Source organism: Elgaria multicarinata, chromosome 1, assembly GCF_023053635.1.
Source record: "Elgaria multicarinata webbii isolate HBS135686 ecotype San Diego chromosome 1, rElgMul1.1.pri, whole genome shotgun sequence".
NCBI lineage: Eukaryota > Metazoa > Chordata > Lepidosauria > Squamata > Anguidae > Elgaria > Elgaria multicarinata.
The window spans coordinates 105409067-105432024 of record NC_086171.1 but is presented as its reverse complement, the minus strand read 5'-3'; the positions used below and the strand labels follow the sequence as shown (position 1 = coordinate 105432024).

Here is a 22958-nt window from a genome sequence, read left to right as displayed (position 1 = left end):
TCTATGCAGATGCATATCTGCCCTTCACACAAGTTTACCGCCACCGATGTACCCGTAGTGCCGCATAAAGAGCAAAGAACTGCCATAAAGCAGCATGATCCAAGGCTCCTATTTTTTTTATCACCACCCCCTTTCATTATAGCTGCACAAGCACCCTGTGAGGTAGGCTGAGGGTGAGACTGACTTGCCTGGAGCAAAGTCTGTTTCAGAGCTGAGTAGGGGTTTAAACCTCAACTTCCCACATCCAAACAACACTCTTCACAGACAGACAGCCTGTAAGAAGGCCATTCCCTTACTCCATGGCAGCATCACAAAGCCTATGGCTTGGAAGCTCCGACATGCACTGTGGGATACTAGCTGCAGCACTGTTTTCCCTCTTCATGGCCTCATGAGTGTGTGTCATATCTGGAAGACAACGGACGTAGAGAGCAGAGTTGCCATTTTTATACTGGCAGATTTCTCCCCCCCCCCCCTTGTGAAAGCTGACCTAATTCTATTGCCATGCCGTAAGAGACCTCAGCTGTCCAAGACAGGGGCATCATTCAAGCACATGCACACACATGCAAAGATACTCGCACACCCGCATTTCAGGCCAGAAGTGTTAGAAGCACTTCTCATACTTCTGGCCAGATTATTGGTTCTACACATTCTTCAACAATTAAATGTGCTTGTGTACGAAGTGTCCATGACGAAGGTACAAATCCGTTGGCTTGTAAGCATGTGAGAGACCGCCCTGGGTAGGTTGTAGTTCTGAGGGAGAAAACGTAAATGACAACAAGTGCTTTTAAACTAGATGTCGCTTTTGCAGTTTAAACTTGAACAAGTGGGACCTGATACAAAATGTTGCAGCATATCCTCTTTGCTAACACAGGATCTCTCCCGTACAGAATTCCGGGCAGCCATGCCCTCCTCCAGAAGGCCATATAATAGGTCAGGGACTTAAGCAGACTATTTCGCTCCTCTGTACTTCCTCCATTTTCTTTTCCCACTGGCGGTCAACACTCAGGCCGTAGCTAGACCTAAGGTTTATCCCAGGATTGTCCTGGGGTCAAACCTGTTCATCTAAGTGCCACACAGGGCATCCAGCGCTCAGGCAGAGACGAACCTGGGATGATCCTGGGATAAACCTTAGGTCTAGCTATGGCCTCAGTGGCTCCTGCAGCCTATGGAGCATGCTCACCGCCATTGTGCGGTGTTGTCGTTCTGGAGTCCTGCCCCTCCACCCCTTTACACATACATATTTTGTACTTCTGCATACCTTGGAACTCTACTACCTCCCGCCTTTTTTCTCAGTGGCCTTGTTTTGGCTCCAAACCTATCGGCACTCAGCCACGTGAGTTCACTGTAAGGAGGAATGGGTGATCTATCCAAGAGCGAGCCTTCAAACTTTGTTGCAAATTTTGCCCAGCCCTTCCACGCCTGCATCTAAAATGGCTGCCCTGCCGTGCATCCTCCATCTACCCACGGTATTTCTTCAAAGACGGATTTAGCGCCTGAGATAGAACAGGGCCACTCACACCCCCTCCTGAGGGCTTCCTTCGGCAAAAGCAAAATGCCAATTCAAGGGAAGAGTGGGAGGCAATTTTGTTCTAGTTCACAGGCTCTTTCCTGAGAAGAAAAGCTCTACAAGAAGCCAAGAGCTCCCCCCCGTTTCAGAGAACAGCCAGGCAATCTGTCCAGACACCCTGGAGTCATTAGCATTGGAATATGCGCTTCTGGAAGGCGAGCGAGAACAAAAGCTAAAGTTACTGCGCCATGGAGCAGCAGAAATACTGGGGGGTGATGGGAGGGGGCAGCTGGAAGAGCCGAGGCAGCGCTGGAGCTGGGCAGGTGGCTTCTCGGCTTGGCTGCCAGCCCAGAAGTGTTTGGCACAGAGCCTTGCTCCTGCTGCATCCCCACTCGCTTTTGTGTCAGCGGAAGCCCCTGGCAATTGGAGCAAGATGCCCTCCCTGCTGTCAGGCCCTGGCTGCATTTGTAAGGCTTATGGAAAAAATAGTCAAAACAGGATGCTTGAGAAGTGAAGGAGAGAGAGAGAGAGAAGAGCCACGAAGCGCCAGCCACAAACGCACTGCAAGAACGGGGGCAGTGGGACGTGGCCGAGGACCTCTCTTGCCGGTGGGAGCGACAACAGCTACAGCTACCCAGCGGCTCAAGCAGGAAAGCCACAACCGAGGTCTTGCAGGCCTTGCCTTCTTTGCGCCTTCCCATTTCTCCTCACAAACAAAAACTCTGCCCAAACTGCAAGCAGAGGGCATTGTCTGCCCCGGACTTACGTCTGGCAGAGGCACAGCCCAGGAACGTTGGCAATACTAGGGTTGAGCCCTGGAGCATCTGAAGAAAAATGCCTCTGAGCATATGCAGAACTAGTTTCCCTCACCACTGAACTGCAGCCTACCCCAGTTCCACACTCGTAGATTTGTGTATACTACTAATAGCAAATCAGTTCTCTGAGTGCCAAAATGGCACCATCCATACACAAGAGGGTGGTATTAACAGGGTGGGGGCCTCCCGCCCTGAAAGGTGGCCAAGAAATACATACATACATACAGTCTGCAGGAATACAAAAAATATTCAGAAAAAAACAGGTTGGAGGGACACCCCATAGGCTGGAGCGCTGGGCTGAAAACAACAGAATGAAATGTAATAGGGATAAATGCCAAGTTCTGCATCTAGGAAATAGAAACAAAATGCACAGTTACAAGATGGGGGACACTTGGCTCAGCAATACTACAAACGGGAAGGATCTTGGAATTGTTGTAGATCACAAGCTGAATATGAGCCAACAGTGTGATGTGGCTGCAAAAAAAGCAAATGCTATTTTGGGCTGCATTAATAGAAGTATAGCTTCCAAATCGCACGAGGTAATGGTTCTCCTCTATTCGGCCCTGGTTAGGCCTCATCTAGAGTATTGTGTCCAGTTCTGGGCTCCACCATTCAAGAAGGATGCAGACAAGCTGGAGCGTGTTCAGAAGAGGGCAACCAGGATGATCAGGGGTCTGGAAACAAAGCCCTAATGAAGAGAGACTGAAAGAACTGGGCATGTTTAGTCTGGAGAAGAGAAAATTGAGGGGAGACATGAGAGCACTCTTCAAGTACTTGAAAGGTTGTCACACAGAGGAGGGCCAGGATCTCTTCTCGATCCTCCCAGAGTGCAGGACACAGAATAATGGGCTCAAGTTACAGTAAGCCAGATTCCGGCTAGACATCGAGAAAAAGTACAGTACAATAATGGAGCCCATGACCTATTTTATTTATTTTATTTTATTTATTACATTTCTATACCGCCCAGTAGCCGAAGCTCTCTGACCTAGGGAGGTTGTGGGCTCCCTCTCACTAGAGGCATTCAAGAGGCAGCTGGACTACTATCTGTCAGGGATGCTTTAGGGTGAATTCCTGCATTGAACAGGGGGTTGGACTCGATGGCCTTGTAGGCCCCTTCCAACTCTACTATTCTATGATTCTATGACCATTGTGAAGACTGAACATGCTCAGGTGTACAGAATGATGTCTATGGGGACAGAAAATTGGGAGTTGGAAAATGGAGTAGAGTATTTTGAAAAAGGCTGGGCCTATTGGCTGGCATCTTAAAGAGGAGTACTCCACACTTCTACCTTTTGAGATCCCACTCAAAAGAGAATGGCTGCCAACTTTTTATACTAGGACTACTTTACCATCATTTGTAAAAGTTTATATTATTATTATTATTATTATTTATTTATATAGCACCATCAATGTACATGGTGCTGTACAGAGTAATATTAATTCTTAGTACCAAGTAGAAACTTCTCCTTAATTTCAACCATTGTCGGTGTATCCCTCCCAGAGAGTTATGCCAGAGATAATAGCCAGCAGGTGCACACAGATACACGGTGCTAGCATATAATATTTAGCACAGGATGGAGAACTACTGCCACAAGTTAACTTCTTTAAAATGTTTTTTTTTTTATGTTTTGATTCTGTGGACAGTGCTTACTTTTTAAAAGAGAAAGGTGCTAAGGCTCAGGCCTGTATGGGTGCCTTGCCACTCACCATATGCCCAGGAATACTGAAAACGGGACATGCAGGCTGCATTTGCAAGATACTCTTATTATGCAACATTAGTTCCTGTTTTTTTTTTTTTTAAAAAAAGAAGAGATATAGGTGCAGATAGAAGGAAGATTGTGCTACAAGACTTGATTTTTTTTCATCTTATACTACTGATTATGCTTAATTAACTTATAAGTGGCTTTTCTGCTTACCTCCTCAACTACCCATGACCAGACTCAGATATCTAAGTTTTTTACATCAGTTGGTGTCGCAAATGTAATTCCTTATGGATGTGCCCCAACTCAAAGATGTAACCAGAGAAAAGAAATATTCAACCATTTTACAAAAACGCTCCATTTCCTCCAGTTATTTTGTGGTTTTGCTGGGGAGGAGGTTATTTATGCAGACAAGTAAATCATAGAAGAATTAAATGCCAATGTAATTCTGAGAACAAATCGAGGACCAAAATAAGTCTCATTGGCCCATATCAAGTGGCTCCTACCCATGGCTACGTTCTATGTGATGGGTAAAACTCTTAGCTTTAACATTTCCACCCCACCATCTATGGCATCTTACCCTATGGGCTGTATATATGCCCTCTGCTTCAGAAAGCCTCTGCTGTAGATCTGTTTGTCTCTGCATCTGGAGCATAGACCCTGCCTGCTTATGGGCCTGCGTATAGGGGGAAAGGCTGCCACAACATTTCTTGGGGTGCTTCCCGAGGAGGCTTTTACCGTGTAATCACACTGCATCATTCATGGAAATTTATGGGGCTGTGGTCTGGACATTGCTGGCTTCCGTTTGTAGCCTCCCTTCCCCCCCCCCCCCCGGCTGCTTCTTCCACCTTTTTTCTTCTCAGAAAATAGCTGCACACTGCCTTTTGAGGGTTAGCACTAGATGCTCTCTGTCTGGAAGTACCCTTAGTGACATCCAGGGACTGGATCATTTAAATCTCCCCTGAGGGAGATTATCAGACCCAGAGATTAAGAGAGCAGTCCTTTGCCCCTTGACAGTGTCTGGGGGACATAGGATATTTTGGTTTTCTGGCTCTGACCTTGGAGTCAGGACACCACATTCCCTTCCCTCTCAGGCAGTGCAGAAAGAACCACTCTGGGTGCTGCTACAAGCTCGCAAAGGTGAGTTTGTAGAGGGTGAAAGGGGATGTGCCTGGGGCTGAGGAGGGGAGGATACTGGGGATGTGAGGCTATGAGGTGTCCCCAGCCTCCTTGCCTCCCCCTCTCTGAAGCCTCCGTTAGACAGGCAAAATTGCCCATCTAGCTAAAATGCAAAGCGGGAGGTGCAAGGTGCCTCTCACTCTGCATTGGATAATCATAAACCTCCCAAGGTGCATCCCATAAGATTGCGCCCGAAGACAAGTTTGATCAATTAGAAAGGTGTCCACAATTAATAAGATTGTGTGTGTATATATACACATATACATTCATTTTATATTCAGTAAAATAATACAAGGGAGGAATCCTATGCCCCCTAAACAGTGTTGGTGGTAGGTGGGTGGGCCTAGGATACTTCAGATTCCTGGATCCAAGGTCAGAGACAGTGCTCCGACCTTGGATCCAGGAATCTGTGCTCTGACCCCTTCCCCACTTGCAGCCAGCGTAGAAAGAACAGCACTGATTGTCTCTCCAAGGTCGGGAACCTTGGAGAGGGTTTAAAGGGAATGTTCCAGTGGGCGAAGAGGGAAGGGGCCTGGAGATACCAGGATATGAATTATTCCAAGGGCTCTCCCACCTCCTTCCTTCTCCCTCTGATGTGCCACGTCTAGTGAAAATGCGGAGCAGGAGGAATGCGGAGGCAATTATCACCTCTGCTGCTCCTCCCGCTCTGCACTGGATGCTCGTAAGCGTCTGAGCTCAGAGGCCTATGTGCATCAAGGGTGTCAGTCATAGAACACTTAGGTCACCTTAACCTTTTCAGATAGTCACAATATCAATTAATGCCAAATCATTTAACTGATACTGATTCCAAAATTGGATAAATGAAGTCTAGTTACCGTGGAAAATTTCCACTGAGATGTTTCTTCCTTCCCAGAATTGTTTGTAAGCTGTGATCTTATTCATTAATAACATGTTCCAGATCTTCCTTCTCTATTAAACTCAGAATTATTGTGACTGGCGATTTCCATGCCCTTGCCAAGGTCCGTTGATAACATACATACTAACAGTATGATATATAACTCCCTTCAGAACCAACCCTTTATTACTCACAACAATATTTTTTTAGGCTGTTACTGTATTTCATAACCTATAATTAATAGGATGTTTTAATTGTTTGAAATACAAGTACTTACAAAAGTCACGAGAGTGGCAGGGCTTTTCGAAGATGCCGCTTCCTGCTTGCCCCAATACAGATGCATCGTCTAAAAGCAAAGAATGAATGTTTCCTACTCAACTGCTGTTTTATTAGGGTGACCATATGAAAAGGAGGACCGGGCTCCTGTATCTTTAACACTTGTATTGAAAAAGGGAATTTCAGCAGGTGTCATTTGTATCTATCCGGAACCTGGTGAAATTTCCTCTTCATCACACCAGTTAAAGCTGCAGGTGCCCTGCCCTCTTTTAAATCTGGTCACTCTAGTATAGCTCCTGCAGCTTTAACTGCTGTGATAAAGAGGGAATTTCATCAGGTTCTCCATATATACAAATGACACCTGCTGAAATTCCCTTTTCTATGCAACTGTTAAAGATACAGGAGCCCTGTCCTCCTTTTCATATGGTCACCCTAGTTTTATTCATATGCAGAGTTTATTGAAACTCATACCACTAAGTGACTAGGATTTCTTTAATTGGGTGGCAACCCTAGTAATTAGTCAGAATTACTTCTAGCCCATGGTTCTTCTGGATGCTGGCAACCTGCCAGTGCTGTGTACACTGTGCTACACACTGAAATACTTCATCAAAAAAAAGCTGCCTTCTATGACTTGCATGTCTTACACAAAGTTAAGCAAGCTTGCATTCTTTCTCTCATTTTGCACCGTCCACATCTTTTCACAACTACTTGCTTTTTAAAATGTGAGCAGCGCGTCTTAGGAAACTGAACTCAATGCCAAATATCACAGTCTGCACTTGGACACACACACACCCTTAAAATGTACATTGTGAATGTTATTGTAAAAGGCTCAAGGCATCATTTCCATAAGTGTTCAAGGGAATGTAACTAAAAACAACTGCTCAGTGGGGTTTCCCCTTTTTAGCCTTTCATGATGGAACTGCGTCTTTATAGACATAATCCCCTTTTTCCTCCCAGAACCCCCTTGTTGTGAAGGAAACGATCCTTGCCATCTTCGTTCAGTAGTTGAACCACCATTTCTTTCCTCTGTCTTTTACTATGCATGTACCTGAAGAAAGGTTTTTTTGTTGCTTTTAGCATCCCTTGCTAATCTCAGCTCATTCTCAGCTTTAGCCTCCTGATGCTATTCCTGCACTTCTGTGCTACCTGTCTGTACTCTTCTTTTGTAGCCTGGCCTTCCTTCCACTTCCTATATGTGTCCTTTTTTTGTTTTCAGGTCATCTCTAAGCTTTTTGTGGAACCGCATTGGTTTCTTCTGTTGTCTTCTATCTTTTTTTCCTTGTTGGAATTGTTTGTAATTGTGCTTTTAAATTTTCCTTTTTTAGAAACTCCCACTCATCTTGAACTCCTTTTCTCATTAGGGTCACTTGCCATGAGACCTTGCTCATCATAGTTCTGAGTTTATTAAAGTCGGCTTTCTTAAAATCCAGAGTATGCGTATGGCTACACTCAGCTTTTGCATCCTTTAAAATCAAGAACTCAAGTATGATGTGGTCACTTTTCCCCAGAGTTCTCGTAACTGACACTTTATCCACTAAGTCATCCCTATTGGTCAGAATCAGGTGAAGGATAGCCGATCTTCTAATTCTTTCGTTCACTTTCTGTAGGAGAAAGTTATCAGCCACACATGTCAGGAATTTCTTGGCGGGGCCACTTTTGGCAGAATTTGTCTTCCAACAGATATCGGGATAATTGAAGTCTCCCATTACTACTACATCACACTTCCTTGAAACATTGGCAATTTGCTTATCAAACGTTTCAGTCCAGCACTCTGTTCTCTCAGTAGCCAACCATCTCCCCACGGGAAATCCACAAGCAGGGCATGGGTGCAAAAGCACCCTCCTGCCCATCTTCCCCAGTAATTGATGTACTCTGATACTGGAAGTAGCATAGAGCCATCAGGACTAGTAGCTATTGCCAGCCTTCTCCAGGATCTTGTCTAACCCCCTTTTAAAGTCATCACTACATTTTGTGGTAGCAAATTTCATAGTTTAAGCATGCACTGCACTTCCTTTCATCTGTCCTGAATCTCCCACTAAATCAGCTTCATGGGATGACCCCGGGGCGTAGTATTATGAGAGAGAGAGAAAAATGTCTCCCGGTCCACTTCCTTCACACCATGCAGGGACATTCCTAGTAGAACTCTTTAACCCTTTAAGGAGGTATTTTCTTTCAAACGTCTTTGCCTGTTGCCCCTGCAGACATACACAGGAAGCTTGTGGGCTGCATTCCAAATAAGGAATCTTCACCAGCCTGCTGGGGCTGCAGCAGTTTCTCCTTCTTAGCATATGTTGCCTGGCTATACATACGGAGCACAGAAAGTGCTTAGAGGCGTTTAAGCATACGTCTGTTCTCACTCTTATTCTGACACAGTGATGAGAGACTATTGCCAAAACAAATAGGAATTTTACAAAGTAGAGTTCGCTAGTCCATCAGTTGAGAATTGCTGCTCCAGACAGGCCTGGACAGAGCCAGTAAGAGCAGCTAATCCCCAAACTGTACATTGGAGCATACTAGAGTGCAGCGGAAGAGAAGACGTTTTCTGTGAGTTGCAGAAACTCATCCCAAAGAAGACCCCACTGAATCGTGGAGAATAATTCACTGATTTTGATCAGGATTTGCCCATTGTGTCTCTGTTTAAGTTACTATCATAGGCTTGCCACCTCCATCAATCAGAAGTAGAAAGGATGGGTACATTCCTGTAAGGACAGGTTGTTGTTACTCTTTCATACTCTACAAGCAAGCTCTTTCACCACTTTAAAGGAGACTTTTTAGATGCTCACTCTTAGATTGTCAGCATAAAAACAGTCTCCAGAGTCATCTTTGGGCTGCAAAATACGGCCTGTGAAATATGGCCTGTTGCCTCTCACTCCAGGAAATGGCTTCAATCCATGTTGAGATAGTAGCAAGATTGGCAGCCAAATTAACCAGCAGAGGAATAACCACTCGATTCTTCTCATGATGAAGTGAAAGGTTCACCCTGGCCTATAAACTGTATACTTAGTTGCTTTCACATTTGGAATAAATTCACATATTCCACAACTGGCACCGTGATCACAGAATCATGCAATAACCCGGGCAGCATAGCCATAGTGAAGCACCAGTGCCGCTAAAGAGAATCAAGATGGACCTGCAGGATGTTAAAATGGGTTTCTTTATGAAAAGGAGGGCAGGGCTCCTCTGTCTTCAACAGTGGTATAGAAAAGGGAATTTCCTTTGTATTTGGTCATTCTAGTATAGCTTCTGCAGTTTTAACTGTTTTGATTAAGAGTGAATTTCACCAGGTGCTGCATGCCTACAAATGACATCTGCTGAAATTCTCTTTTCTATATAAATGTTAAAGATACTGGAGCTCTGTCCTCCTTTCCATATGGTCACGGCAGTTTCTTTGCCACTTTCCCAAATAGGGTGTCCCTCTCTCTTACTTCAGCCTCGTGTGGCGCAGAGCGGTAAAGCAGCAGTTTCTGCAGCTGAAACTCTCCCCGTGGCCTGAGTTCGATCCCAGCGGAAGCTGGTTTCAGGCAGCCTGCTCGGGTCGACTCAGCCTTCCATCCTCCCGAAGTCGGTAAAATGAGTACCCAGTTAGCTGGGGGAAAGGGAATAACGGCCGGGGAAGGCAATGGCAAACCACCCCGCTATAAGGCCTGCCAAGAAAACGTCAGCGGTGAAACACAAAACTTTATCCAAGGTGAATCAGGCTTTCTGGCTTAACCACCGTGGTTAAAGCTGTGATTTAAGGTGTCTTCTGAACACAGCCTGGCTTTCTGGCTTAACCACCAGGGTTAAAGCGATCGTTTAAGGTGTCTTCTGAATGGGGCCAATGAGTTGGATCTGCTGGGTTCTGACGACATGCCAACCCTTTCTAGGTAAATCAACCCCCTACAACAACTCAAGGGTTGTGCGGGTGGCTGGTTGCTCAAAAACAAGCCACCCTGCGAGAAGCGGTCTGAGTTCAGACGACATGACAACCCACCTTGCATTATTTCACAAGACAACCTACGATGGGTTGTCATATCATGCAAACACAATCGTTAACTGTTTTGTCTAGGTCTCACTAAAACACAACTATGGTCTTCATACAAAATGTGTTTCAGATCTAAAATCTAAAGGTAAAAGCTAAAGCATTCCTTGAATTTTGATGGAACTCCCGGAAGAGCCAAATCCTGAGATCCTTAGAGGAAGAGCAGACTGAAGAGTGGTAAATAAAGGTGAGGGAGGCAAGATGGTTGCCTTTAAAGTCCCGGGGGTGGGGGGAGGAGGATGCAGAAGCCCCAAAGCCTTAATCTTCATCGCACCCTGTGTTTTTAATAGCTGCCCTTAATTGAGATGCTTGGTGGCTCTGATTAAAATGGTAGACGAGTGGTATAGAAATCATTTATTATTTTATTAATGATAGAAATATTCCCTTAACTTAACCTCCGAACCTAAACATGTGGTCCAAACAAAACATTGATAATATTTGATAGCAAAACCTAAGCAAAGGTAAACGGAGGGTTAACCTCGAGCTGCCCTCTCCGTTCCTTTTTAGGAGGCAACACCTGGAAGGCATTTCTGTCCATCTGGCAGCAGCATCCTTCTCCTGTGACCTCTGACTGCAGAGCCTCTTCTTGCCTGCTTCAGTGCACAAATAATATTTCAGGCACAGGGCAAAAGCTTCCTGTGTGCCAGATCCCCAGCTGCAGCACAGCCAGAGGGGAGGAGATTGTCATTAATGATTCAAAATGCACAGCTAAGTGGCTACAGCAGCAGCCTTAGCAGTCTCACTGATCACCCTGGAGTAACAGCACGATGTTAGCCCTGTATTTAACAGCAAGTGTAGTGGTGGGTTCAATTTCCCTTGAGCCAGTCACTGGCTCTCAGTCTGACCTAAGACTCTCATTGGGTGGAGGGGGAGAAAAGGGGGAGAAAGTCATATGTGCGCCACCGTGAGCTCCTTGGAAGAAAGGCAGGAAATAAATGTGTAACATCTTTGGCCCTGATCGATTTAGGCTATACATACCTGCTTAGGATCCAAAATGGGCACTTTGCATCCAATACCTCGGCCAGGATCATTCCAATGCAAGTGCCGTCATAGTGGCAACAATTTACACAACTGAATTATATGGGATAAGGCTGTTGTGTGGTGTTGCCTTTAGCCCATCTGACGGTGTAGCAACACACACAGCCTGAGTCAGTTCCCTATCTATTTGCATAGGGATATAGTTATATTGTGGGATCATTGCCGTCCATATAGTCTACACCTTCAGCTTAACCCCAGGGGAGGGACATGGAGGCGTGTGTCTTTTTCAGTGGTGCAGCTCAGTAATTTTAGATCCTTGACTTAATATTCTTATGGGAGTCTTATGGGATACTGCCATGTGAGTTGCTTCAGTTGTGAAGCACACGACGCACATTTCACTTCTCCCCATCATTCCAAGCTTTTCAACTGCTTCTACATTCCTGGCATGTTAGAGGGAGAGGAAAAAACAGTGTTTGTCAATCCTGCTTACAAAAAAAGGGGGGAGCAATACTCTGAGCATGTGCAGTTCCACATTTTAAACTCTCTTAAATCAGAGCACCATCAGGAAAAAAAAACAGAGTTGGTTTCTGCTGCCCTGATGCTAAACACATTTACTGGGGCATAAGCTCTATTTTGTTGTAGGAAAGGATAATACTGTATTTCTTCGATTGTAAGACGCCATGGATTGTAAGACGCACACTAATTTCAGTACCACCAACAGAAAAAAAGCTTTGATTCTAAGAATAATTGCACCCACGATTTTAAGACGCACTCTGTTTTTAGAGATGTTTATATAGGGAAAAAAGTGTGTCTTAGAATCGAAGAAATACGGTATATATTTGATGTAAAAATTAATAAAATGAGCATCTTTAACCATTTGCGTGGCTGTCCATCTCCCCCTGACTATATTTTTTTAAAGTAAGAAATAATGCAGTAGTGAGCAGGGCCAGCCCAAGTAGGACCTGGCATGTCCGTATAGTTTACGTTGAAACCCATCTCTACTACTCCTTGCTACCCAGTTCCAAGAAAGCTGCTTCAGTGCTAAACCAGTGTCTGTTGGCAGTAATGGACTGGATGAGGGCGAACAAATTGAAGCTTAATCCAGTCATGTCAGAGTTGCTCCCAGTCAGTTGAAAGGCAGATCAGGGAATAGTGATTCAGCTTGTGCTGGCTGGGGTTACACTCCCCCTGAAGACACCGGTTCACAGCTTGGGTGTACTTCTGGATCCAGCGCTGAGCCTGGTTTTGGCAGTGGCCAGGAGTGCATTTGCACAGTTAAAGCTAGTGCTCCAGCTGTGCCTGTTCCTAGAGATGTCTGACCTGGCCACAGTGACATATGCCTTAATTACATCCCATTTGGATTACTGTAATGCGCTCTATGTGGAGCTGCCTTTGAAGAGTGTTCAGAAACTTCAGCTGGTTCAAAGAGCTGCAGCCAGATTGTTGACTGGGGCTGGTTAAAGGGAGCATACAACTCCCTTTGTTAAAACATCTCCACTGGCTTCCAGACTGTTTCCAGGCACAATTCAAAGTGTTGGTTAAAACCTATAAAGCCCTGTATGGCTTGGGTCCAAGTTATCTGAAAGACCGTATTCTTCCTTATGAGCCTGCCCGTACTCTGAGATCTTCAGGGGAGGCCCTTCTCTTGGTCCTACCACCATCACAGGCACGCCTGGTGGGAACGCAGGAGAGGGCCTTCTCGGTGGCTGCCCCGGAGCAATGGAACTCCCTTCCCAGGGAAGCTAGACTGGCTCCTTCCCTGGTGTGTTTCCAGAGGCCGGCTAAAAGTTTTCTGTTCCAGCTGGCCTTTGGGGGGGTGGGTAGCCTGGACCTCTCTTTATGTGTTGTTTTTATGTTGGATTTATTATTAAATTATCTGTATTTTAAATGTTTTAATATTGTAGCATGTTTAATTATTTTTTAATTTTTGTATATCTCTGTTTTAACTGCATGTTTTAACTTGTAAAGCCACCTTGAGTCCCAGTCTTGGAAAAAAGGCATGATATAAATATGGTGATGATGTCATCCATGTTGGCCAAATGCTGAAGCTGCGCCTGTCTGCTGCTGCCCCCACTTCCTGGCACCCTCAAAGGCGTTCATTTGGGGAGGCCCCAGACTTCAGCCCCAAGCTCCATCTTTAGCTGTAGCACTGGCCTTTTCCCAGGGGTGTTTCCCCCTGTTGCTGGCTGGGCACCCAGAATTAAAATGCTGCCCTGTGGGCTTCACTTTACTCAGCAGATCATCCACTTAAGCCATGACGTGTTTTCGAAAACCAAACGCTGTTTTTACTCCTTTTGATGTCCCAGTGGCTAGAGCTTTGGAAATCAGGCCTGGGAGATCAGGGTTCAAAGCCATATTCAGCCAATCTGTGGCTTTAAGGGAGTGCAGTTGCTCCCCCTGCTCATTTCTCACCAAAAAGTTCCAGAAATACAAAACAGTGTGATGCGATGGCATCTTAAAAAGAAAAAGAAAAAACCCGAAAGCAGTGAGCCTTTGTGCTGCAGTAACCAGAGTACAGCTTCCGCACTAGGGAGTTGGTCTGGAAGCATCCCCTAGATTCATTAAACACACAGGGTTATCCTGGGGCAGTTACTCTGTCACAGTTCAACCTATCCCACAAAGGCTGTGTGTGTGTTTGAGGATAAAACAGGATAAATTCAGGATATGGCACCCAGGATATGGCACCTTGGAGGGTGGGATAAACATGATAAAGTAGTATAGCTGGCAGCCAAAGGGCTGTCCTTTATGAACCAGTTACCAATTCAAGCAGCTGATGGTGAGGGAGCCCACAGGGAGCTATGTATTACTGGACCTTGTACACCATCCCTCAGAGTTAACAGTTCAGCCTGGTCTCCAACGGTTGTGTTATGTGTAAACTCCAAAGTCTGGTATCCCCTCAGAATTCCAAAGTTTTGTGGTGTTCTGCGCCAGAAACCCCAAGTTTTCTGTCACCAGCTACAAGTATGTGCCTGTCCCATTCAGCCAGGCTTCCTCATCATCTACCTACCTTCGCACGCACCATCAACACTGTGTCCCTTCCAAAACTCAGTTGGAGTTTTGATTGATATTTTGAGAGGACTTCAGTGTTCATAGTTAACACTCCTCCTCTAATAGCCCCCCTCATGAGGGAACATGAGCAAAAGCAATGGGAAACAGAGACACCTCTGAAACCCCCATTGAGCATCACAGCCAACCATCAAGTCACTGGATCAAGGCAAAGACCTTTGCAGTGCAATTTGCCCATGTGTGGTGGTGGTGGTGGTGGGGAGAGGGGGGAAAGTGTGCTTTGGATTTTCTGTGCTCAGCACAAAAGTGCTTTGAGCCATCCCTGGCCATCATCTGCTCCTTCCTATTCTTTTCCTTTCTCCAGTCCCTGGGACAGAGCAAAGTAGAGTAACTGGGCTTCACTGCTGCAGTCTCCACTTCCTCAGGTTTAGAGCACAGAGATCCCAAGGCTGCCCCTAATGCAGCCCCTGACTTCACCTAACCCTCCTTTTAATGCACAAAGCTGCTCTTTCATCAATGACTCAAAGCCAAAGGCACGTGGTTGCTTTAAAAAATAATTTAATTATAGAAAGACAGTGCACCAAGGTAGAGAGGCTTTGCGGTGCTGTGCAGAGCAGCCCATGGCTGCAGAGCAGGGCTGTACACAGCACAGTCTTCACAACAGAGACCTCTCCTGTCAAATTCAGCTCTTGAGGGAACCTGGTCTTTTAGGCTAGTGACAAAGCAAGATGGCTCCAAGACACATAGCAAAGAAGAGTGCACATCTTCACCGTGGCAGCAAATGCAGGGCTAATTCTCACTGAGGTGGTCAACTGTGCCATTTCACACCCGCAGGTGGTAGGGGCCCACAAAATTGAATGTCCGTCTATACAAAACAATGCCTACATGCAGAAAACTAGCACACTGGGGAGGATTCTGGCCTAGCCCTCACACCCTTTTCTATGCAATCTTCTTGTACTGAGGAGCATTCAGTCGTGCGAGCCACACCTTCAGTCTGAAACTGTACAGCCCAGAAACAGGTTTATTACTTCCTGGAAAAGCGGTCATTGTCATATGCTGAACATGAGGAGGCAGGAATATGAAGGCCAGGCTAGTTTTTAGAATTGGGCTATAGGCTGATAGAAGGTGACTACTGAGGAAGGTTCCCCCAAAGTGAAGCTTTTGGTAGCTCAGAGTATTAAGAGCTTCTCATCATGATAGCTATATAAATACCTGTGGTATCAGAGGCAGTATGTCACTGAACACCAGTTGCTTGGGAACACAAGCAGGAAGGTGGTGTCTTGAACTCGTGTTCTGCTTGTGGGCTTCTCATTGGAAGCAAGCTGTCTCTTTAGGAACAGAATGCTGGACTTGATAGACCTTCGGTCTGATCCAGCACAGCTTCTTCAAGATGTTCTTACGTATACTGGAATCTGCAGGGGGCAACAAACCCTCCATTTTGGCCAATTTGTGAGGGTGGGGTGGGAAAATAAAGTCACCCACCTCCTTCTATTCCAGATGAATGGAAGTGAACACCTCACATATCGCACAGAACTGGTTGCTCCTGACCAGGGCAGGCCTGAACTCTTACTGCTGCAGCAGAGAGTTTGGGCACATGGTCAGTAGCAACATAAACTGATTTGAACTTTTGTGGCTTTCTGTAAAGAACATGGGCGCTTAAGCGGTATCTCTGGTAAAGATGTCTAGCCCTTTTACAAATCTACAAGTTCTAGGACCTTTCCTGTAAAGGACCTTGGGAATTACAGTGTGTAGGTGGTTGAGAATCCTCTAATAGGGATGTTTAGCACCCCCCAACAGGACAACAACCGATACATAGATTAGAAGATTTACATTTGTAATGTAGTAGACATACCAGATTCAGAGCGGACCCAGGCAAGCCACAAACTCCAGTACGGACAACTTACTCTTTCATCAAGGGATGCAACTAACATAGTTACCCAAAACAGAGCCAAAGAAAGACCTGTCAAGTTTTAGAAGCTTCCTGAGGAGAAGATTCATCGCTGGTGCATCCACGCTTTTCTTCAACATGTTGAACAGATGCATTAGAAGATATATAATTTGATGTGGAGCAATGGACCAATTATGGCTTAAATACCTTTTAAGAGCCTTTCTGTAACCACCCAGCCTATTTTATTTAGAATATGAATTTAAGACGATCCAGCAACTTTCAAATTTTAATGGGGGAGGGGAAATGTGGGGATATGTTTTGCGGGGTGGGGAGATAACTCTCTAACCGCAAGTTTGGTAAGTCCCTGTCACTCCAACAAATGTGTAGGTCAGTGCCAAATGCCCCCTGCTAATTCCTGCTTCTTAATCGCGGGGAGAGAAGGATCCATATTGTCTGCCGAAACCTCGCCTAAATTAAGTATTTAGCGCACACCAGCTTGCATAGCAGAATAACCCATGGGGTTGGGCTGCACCACTGCCCGTGTCCACGTCCAAAAGGCATCGATACAGAAATGAGAACTGAGCTCTGCTCCAAGTCCCAGGCAGGGCCAGTAGGCACCAGAGGCTCCTTGCAACTGCTCCGTAGAAGCTTCACGTTCAGGCAGCTCTTGTGAGCCCCTGTACGTCTTTGCTACCGCCGAACCGGCCTCTGCCTCAGCACTCTAACGGAGAGGGTGTCGGCCCACAACAGAAGTTCATTGATCTGGGCCAACCCCAGCCCAGCAACCTTGGCACCGTTCACTTCCAGGATCTCGTCCCCAACTCCTAGCAGCCCAGCATAGAGTTTAGCTGTGCTGGAGTCTGCCATCTCCTGGACATAGATGCCTGCCAAGAAAGGGGGAAAATCTGTTCAGTATTTAGAGATGTAAGATTTCCAGAAATGTTGAAGCCATGGGGTTGGGGGGAACAGCTTCTCTCCAGAGAGAAATGGATATTTGGGGGGAAATTGAAATAAATGTTATGAATAATTTCTTAACAAACCTAAACTTATTTTAATGCTTTAACAATATGACACATCAATTATAACTTGATATATAAATGTAAAATTTGACATATTTAGGAAATGTATAGCGCAATGTTATGCATACTCGAAGTAAGGCGCACACACTGTTTATTAAAATTTATGCTATTTTTATACTGCTTAACGCTCTAAAATCTCTACACAGTGCACAACACAATGTACGGAAAATATAGTATGAAAATAATGTAAAAGTATAATAACAATATAAAATAATAATTAAAAATACTAAAAATATTAGTGTTTAGTGGAGCTTAGTCCCAGGTTAGGGTGAACAGATTACAGCCTCAAAACTATAGGATAGGTAGGTTAGGTAGTATGTAGGATAGGTAGTACAGGATGCCTTAGTTTTATACATCGAAATTGCAAATATACCCAGTACTAGAGAGCTGTAAACTACTGCATCCTATACTACCTGATCACATATTTTAGGGATTTTTTTTTCCAACTGAGAAGGGAAAATGTTGAAAACCAAACCTCCACAAAATGTATTATAAATAAGAGGAAGTGCATTATATGGACAGAAACAGTCACATAAAGCCATAATATTAAGGACTAGCAGCATATTTGGATATCAAATTAAATTTGATAATAACCTTGAAAACACTGAATACCTAAATCATTTGTATCAGTGCATAATAATACCTTTATTGGGCTGACCGAAACACCAAAAATATGCAAGCTTTCAAGATCTCTATAGTCTGTAGCTGGAAATTCCCTTGTGGTGGAATGTGAAAAGGGAGAAGCCACAGGTCAAAAGGACAACAGAAGCTGAATATTTGTTTCTAGTATCCAAAGTAAATCAAAGGTTATCAGAAAAAGGGAAGCAGCAATTCATAAATAAAGAAGGCCCCTGTATGCTCATCCCATGAAGATGGCAAACACCCTCTAGGTCAGCCTCCCCCAAGCTGGTGCTTTCAAGATGTTTTGAACTCTATCTCCCATCTTCCCCAACCATTAGTCATGCTGGTTGGGGCTGATGGAAATTGTAGTCCAAATCTTCTGGAGGGCACCATATTGAGGAAGGCTGCTTTAGGTGCAGAACTACATCTTGGTTTTGAGTGTTGTACAATATTCAAAGGAATTACCATTCCTAATGCTGCAGATAACCTTACATTTAAATCTTCATATGGCATATCTTGAGTGAATAAAACCTTGTCTTGATTTTTTTTAGCTCTTTCCAAAAGAGAAAATATTTCATATTTTCAGTGTTGTAAAAATGGAAAAAAAAACTCCTTGGGGTGGGGAGAGGAAGAGTTTCTTGCCGTGTTTTTTTTTTTTAACATTTTAAGTTGTGCTATCAATCCAGACAACTTTCACCTTCTAGCTTGGCTTTTAATGCAGCCTATTGCACCCTCACCCTCCTTTTCCTGGTCTCAACTGATCCTGAGTTTGGGAGTACAAAGCAATTCCATAGCCAGAGATTTTGGGGTAGGTCAGGCCTAAAACTACACTGGCGGTGGACATAAGGCTCCAGATGTTCCACTGCATAGCAAGGTGTTTTCTCTATATGAGCAGATGGCTGCTATATCTACTTCCATTCATGTGAGTAACGTGTGACCTCTGAAACCAGGACCCCAGAAGTTACAATTCGGCACCTGACCTCCTGTGCATTGGTGGTCTGTTTCCCCTGCAAGCCTGGCAGACCAAGGCTTGGTCTTCAAGGACACTATCTAGAATGCAGTACCAACCTGTCTGACCCAGCGTCCTGCACTGGCCCACCAGGCATTGTAAAGCCCTCAGAGGTCACTGCAACTCATCTCTGGCACAAGGAAACTGCCCAAGCTCCTATTCCCTTGGTCTTGACTCCTGCCTTGGCTTTCCTACACACCTGATCCTGAATTGAATTGCTACATTTGTAGAATTATTTTACCAACACAATGTTTCAGTCAATTCTGATTGGGACAGTCTACAGCCTGGAGCTTCTTTAAACTCATTGTCTACCTTGCTGTACATCTCGGCACATGAGAGGTGTCAAAGAGGGCTCCTGATGATGGATCCAGTCATCGGGGGCCCAATTTCAAGTTTCTACTTTCCAGTGGAAGTGCAAGTAGTCATCAGGGAGCTACATCTCTTCCATTAAACTTCCTTCTCAAATCATTCACCAAAAACATCATGTTCCTTTTGGTAATTCCTTTACTAACGTGCCTGTTGCTTTATTCTTTCTTCCTTTCTAGCCTCAAGTAAGCTAGGATGAGATGGGAGTTAGGAACTGTGGAACTTGTACAGCATTTTAAAGCTATGCCAATCACTGGTAGTCAGTCCTGCCTTGACCTACATCCTCTGTTTCCTCCTCCTGATTTTGGAGAGGATTTTCGACACATTGAGACAACCTGTTTATGAAACAAAAACTCTCAAAATCCATTCATCCACGTGCATTAACCATAACCCAAAGTATTCTACAGTGTAAGGACCCAACTAAATTGAGGTTATTAGTGCATGTTTACGCTAATAATTGCACTAATCTGATGAAGTGGAAGGTGGTACATTTCCTGCTTCTGCTGTTCCTTCTTCACAATGACCTTGTTCTCAACCATAATTCTCAAGGGTTTCTTATTCAGGAATCTCCATTTAGTTTTCATTTCAAGCTCCTCTGCCTTCCCTTTGGCCTTGCAAACTCCCACCAGCTTTAAAACTCACTTATGACACTTTCAGGGTGGTTGGCAGCTCTTTCTCAAATGCAGGATTTTCCATTGTAATTCAAGATACTTGAGATCTAAATGTGTTTTCCCCTCCCCCCTAATAATACACTTGAGAAGTATGCATAGAAATATAGGGCCTGTATCCCCCTAATGTCAGCCTCCCAAATATGCTGCTGCACAAGGACACATGACTTGCTCTCTGAACTCAGAAACTGCCACCTTCCTTCTCTGGCAGGACTCCTGACAAAGCTAGCCTTAAAACCTGGACAACCTCCACAGCTACTCAAGGTCCATGCTTGCCGAGAGAGTAACAGGTAACCTAAACAGGCATGATTTCTGGCTGTGGACTTGCAGAAGTGGGTCTACAATACACTTGCACAAGGTCAATATTTAAGAAAATGAAACACAGAAGTCACAGTTCTAGGAGGAAAAAGTGCACAGCAATTAGTATGTGGACATTGTAGACAGGACTATACTGCATTATGAGGTGGCCCATACCGCAAAGCCTGCTATAAGGCCATGGCCCATACCATCTATACCAGTCTTCCCCAACCAGGTGCCCTCCAGTTGTTTTGGACTTCACTTTCAATCAGCCCCAGGAAACAGTCAGTGATTATGGGAGCTGTAATTCAAAACTTCCGAAGGGGCCCAGGTTGTGGAAGTCTGATCTACACCATTTGCAGCAGAGCCTGAATCACCTCCCTACCAGCTAGTAGACACTAGGGTTGTCCAAAACCCTGGAAGTGGGTCTACCTCCATAGATCCCTGCAGGCAAAGAGAAACATTAGCCCTGCCCAGAATGGCATCTGACGACCTTAATGCAAGCAATAGAAGAAACTCAGGATTGCCCACTTAAATTGCCAATTGTTTGAGCCCTTTCGGGCTTATTCCGTTTATATTTAATTGTAATTGCACTTCTCTACCTTTACAGCAAATTGGATGCTCTAAATATCGGTTCATCAAGTTCAGAAGAGCCCCACTGCTGGATAGAAAAGAGAACTGGCGTTTTGTCCCCCATGTTTTGGCTTAGGATGAACCCAGTGGTTTCCCAGACATGAGCCAAAATATGTCCAGGCCTCACATGCTGGCTATATTTCATTTCAGTTTTGTCCCTCAGGGTTGCGATACATATTGTGAGGGGTGTTTCAAGTGTGTTTTCCCCTAATAATGCTAACGAGGGTCTGGGGGGGACCAGTGGGTGCTTCACCTGTCATCTACTTGTTGATTCTCCCTTCAAATATGCCCCAGCCTTGCTTTTTTGTTCCCTTAAAGAGTGTTGCAGAGCATTCTGTGTTCATGCCAACACGTCTATAGGCAGGAACTGAGTGTGCACATGAGTGCAACATTCAAGCGGAGGGCATTGCCTCTTCGATCTCATGGACGTTTGCCAGAGACTTTCTAAATGTTTATAGGAAAATTGGAAATTCAGGGAAGGGGACTGTACCCTGCAGTACCCCATAGCTACCCCACTAAAATTGATGTAGTGCACTAAATAAAGAGAGGTGGGAAACTTGAAAAGGGCCAATAATGAAAACTGGATTCTGCAATCAAGTAGTCATTGCCAGGTTTAGTTTGGGCTAAAAGCTATTTCATAGTTGGGCATAGGAAGGCAAATAGTGAATAGTCACACAAGTGCATCATCAACAGAAGAGAGAAGAGTTCTAATAAGAGGAGCAGGATGGTGGTTGGGAAGAATTTTGCCTAAGCCAATTAAATGAAAAAAAATTGCCTCTTTAACAACATTAAGACTTCCTGACAGAGGTGAGCTAGGAACCAGAGCTGGTTAGGTCTGGCGGCATGCCAGGTCATCTCTAAAATTTGCTAGGGTGGAGACAGTGTCGGAGAAATCCAGAGTATTGCAATGATGAACCCATTAAATTCTTGGAACCAGAGTGCTCAAAGCCAAGACAAACACTTGTCGTCTCAGTCACAAATATTGCAACGTTCCCCAGAGCTTATCTGGGAAAAGAACCTGGGAACATCTGTATTCAATTACTCTTGCCATCTGACCCACTTTGGGACGGTCTTAGCCTAAAAAAAAACTTACAGTGGGATCCTAGCATAAGAAGGCGTTTGGGTGATTTCCAGAATCTGCCTTTTTACTCGTGTTTCAGTGTTGTAGGGCAGGACAGCCCAAAGTGGGTTGTGTGCTGAGGATTACATAAGAGTGATTTTCTAAAGTACCAAAAGAAAAGAAAAAAGACAGAAGAATTAATTGGAAAACATGGGAGGGTTACAAATGGAAGACGACATTGTCTGGATCCCCAATAAAATTGCATAAAATGATTGCATAAAAGCCTAATCTGTAAGCACCTTGCAGCCGAAACTCTCCCCACAGCCTGAGTTCGATCCCAGCGGAAGCTGGTTTCAGGCAGCCGGCTTGGGTCGACTCAGCCTTCCATCCTCCCGAGGCCGGTAAAATGAGTACCCAGTTAGCTGGGAGAAAGGTAATAACGGCTGGGGAAGGCAACGGCAAACCACCCTGCTATAAGGCCTGCCAAGAAAACGTCAGTGAAAGGTGGCGTCCCTCCAAGAGTCAGTAATGACTCAGTGCTTGCACGAGAGGTTCCTTTCCTTTCCTTTCCTCCCATGTTTTGGGCCAAAGACAGAGCTCTGAGGGTAAAGTATTTCTAAAGTAAGTAGTGATGTGGTTAATGTGGGGCAAGACCCAGTTTCTGCAACTGTGTGCGCGTGCTTGTGCAACAGAAGACCTCCAGGTTCACAATCATATATTTTTTTAGTGATCCAAACTAATTCAGAATTAATTTGCGACAAGCGTGCCCCTGAAGAAGAATTCCATTTGAAGTGCATTGGGCTCAATAAAAAAAAATAGTTTCTTGTATACCTGAAGATCTCCTTCATTCCCTGGAATTGGTACCTTCCTGTTCCTTTGTTCTTGCAAAATGAAAGTGAGACTGAAGTGAAGCAGAACCGTGCAGAAGCAAAGGCAGACCGTCACAAGGAGCAGCCTTATCTCGTTGTTGCTCCAAACACTGAGCAAGCCTGGCCCTGG

At 44.9% G+C, this 22958-nt stretch overlaps 2 protein-coding genes across 3 annotated transcripts in view; one reads left to right on the top strand and one right to left on the bottom strand.

Moving 5' to 3' along the window:
* The window catches only part of STX6 (syntaxin 6), a 590646-nt gene that overhangs the window by 20920 nt on the left and 546768 nt on the right, over nt 1-22958 (top strand). Inside the window, exon 8 of one of the 2 annotated variants that reach the window (XM_063134489.1) lies at nt 143-426. The exons of the other annotated variant lie outside the window; for it this stretch is intronic. Within the exon in view, the coding sequence (XP_062990559.1) occupies nt 143-171 (29 nt within the window). The 3' untranslated portion in view covers nt 172-426. Of the gene's footprint in view, nt 1-142; nt 427-22958 lie in introns of those variants that run through there. 2 annotated transcript variants of the gene reach the window in all.
* KIAA1614 (KIAA1614 ortholog) overlaps nt 15747-22958 on the bottom strand; it is a 40814-nt gene continuing 33602 nt past the window's right edge. Inside the window, exon 10 of the mRNA XM_063134444.1 lies at nt 15747-17110. Coding sequence (XP_062990514.1) covers nt 16917-17110 — 194 coding nt within the window. The 3' untranslated portion in view covers nt 15747-16916. The remainder of the gene's footprint in view (nt 17111-22958) is intronic.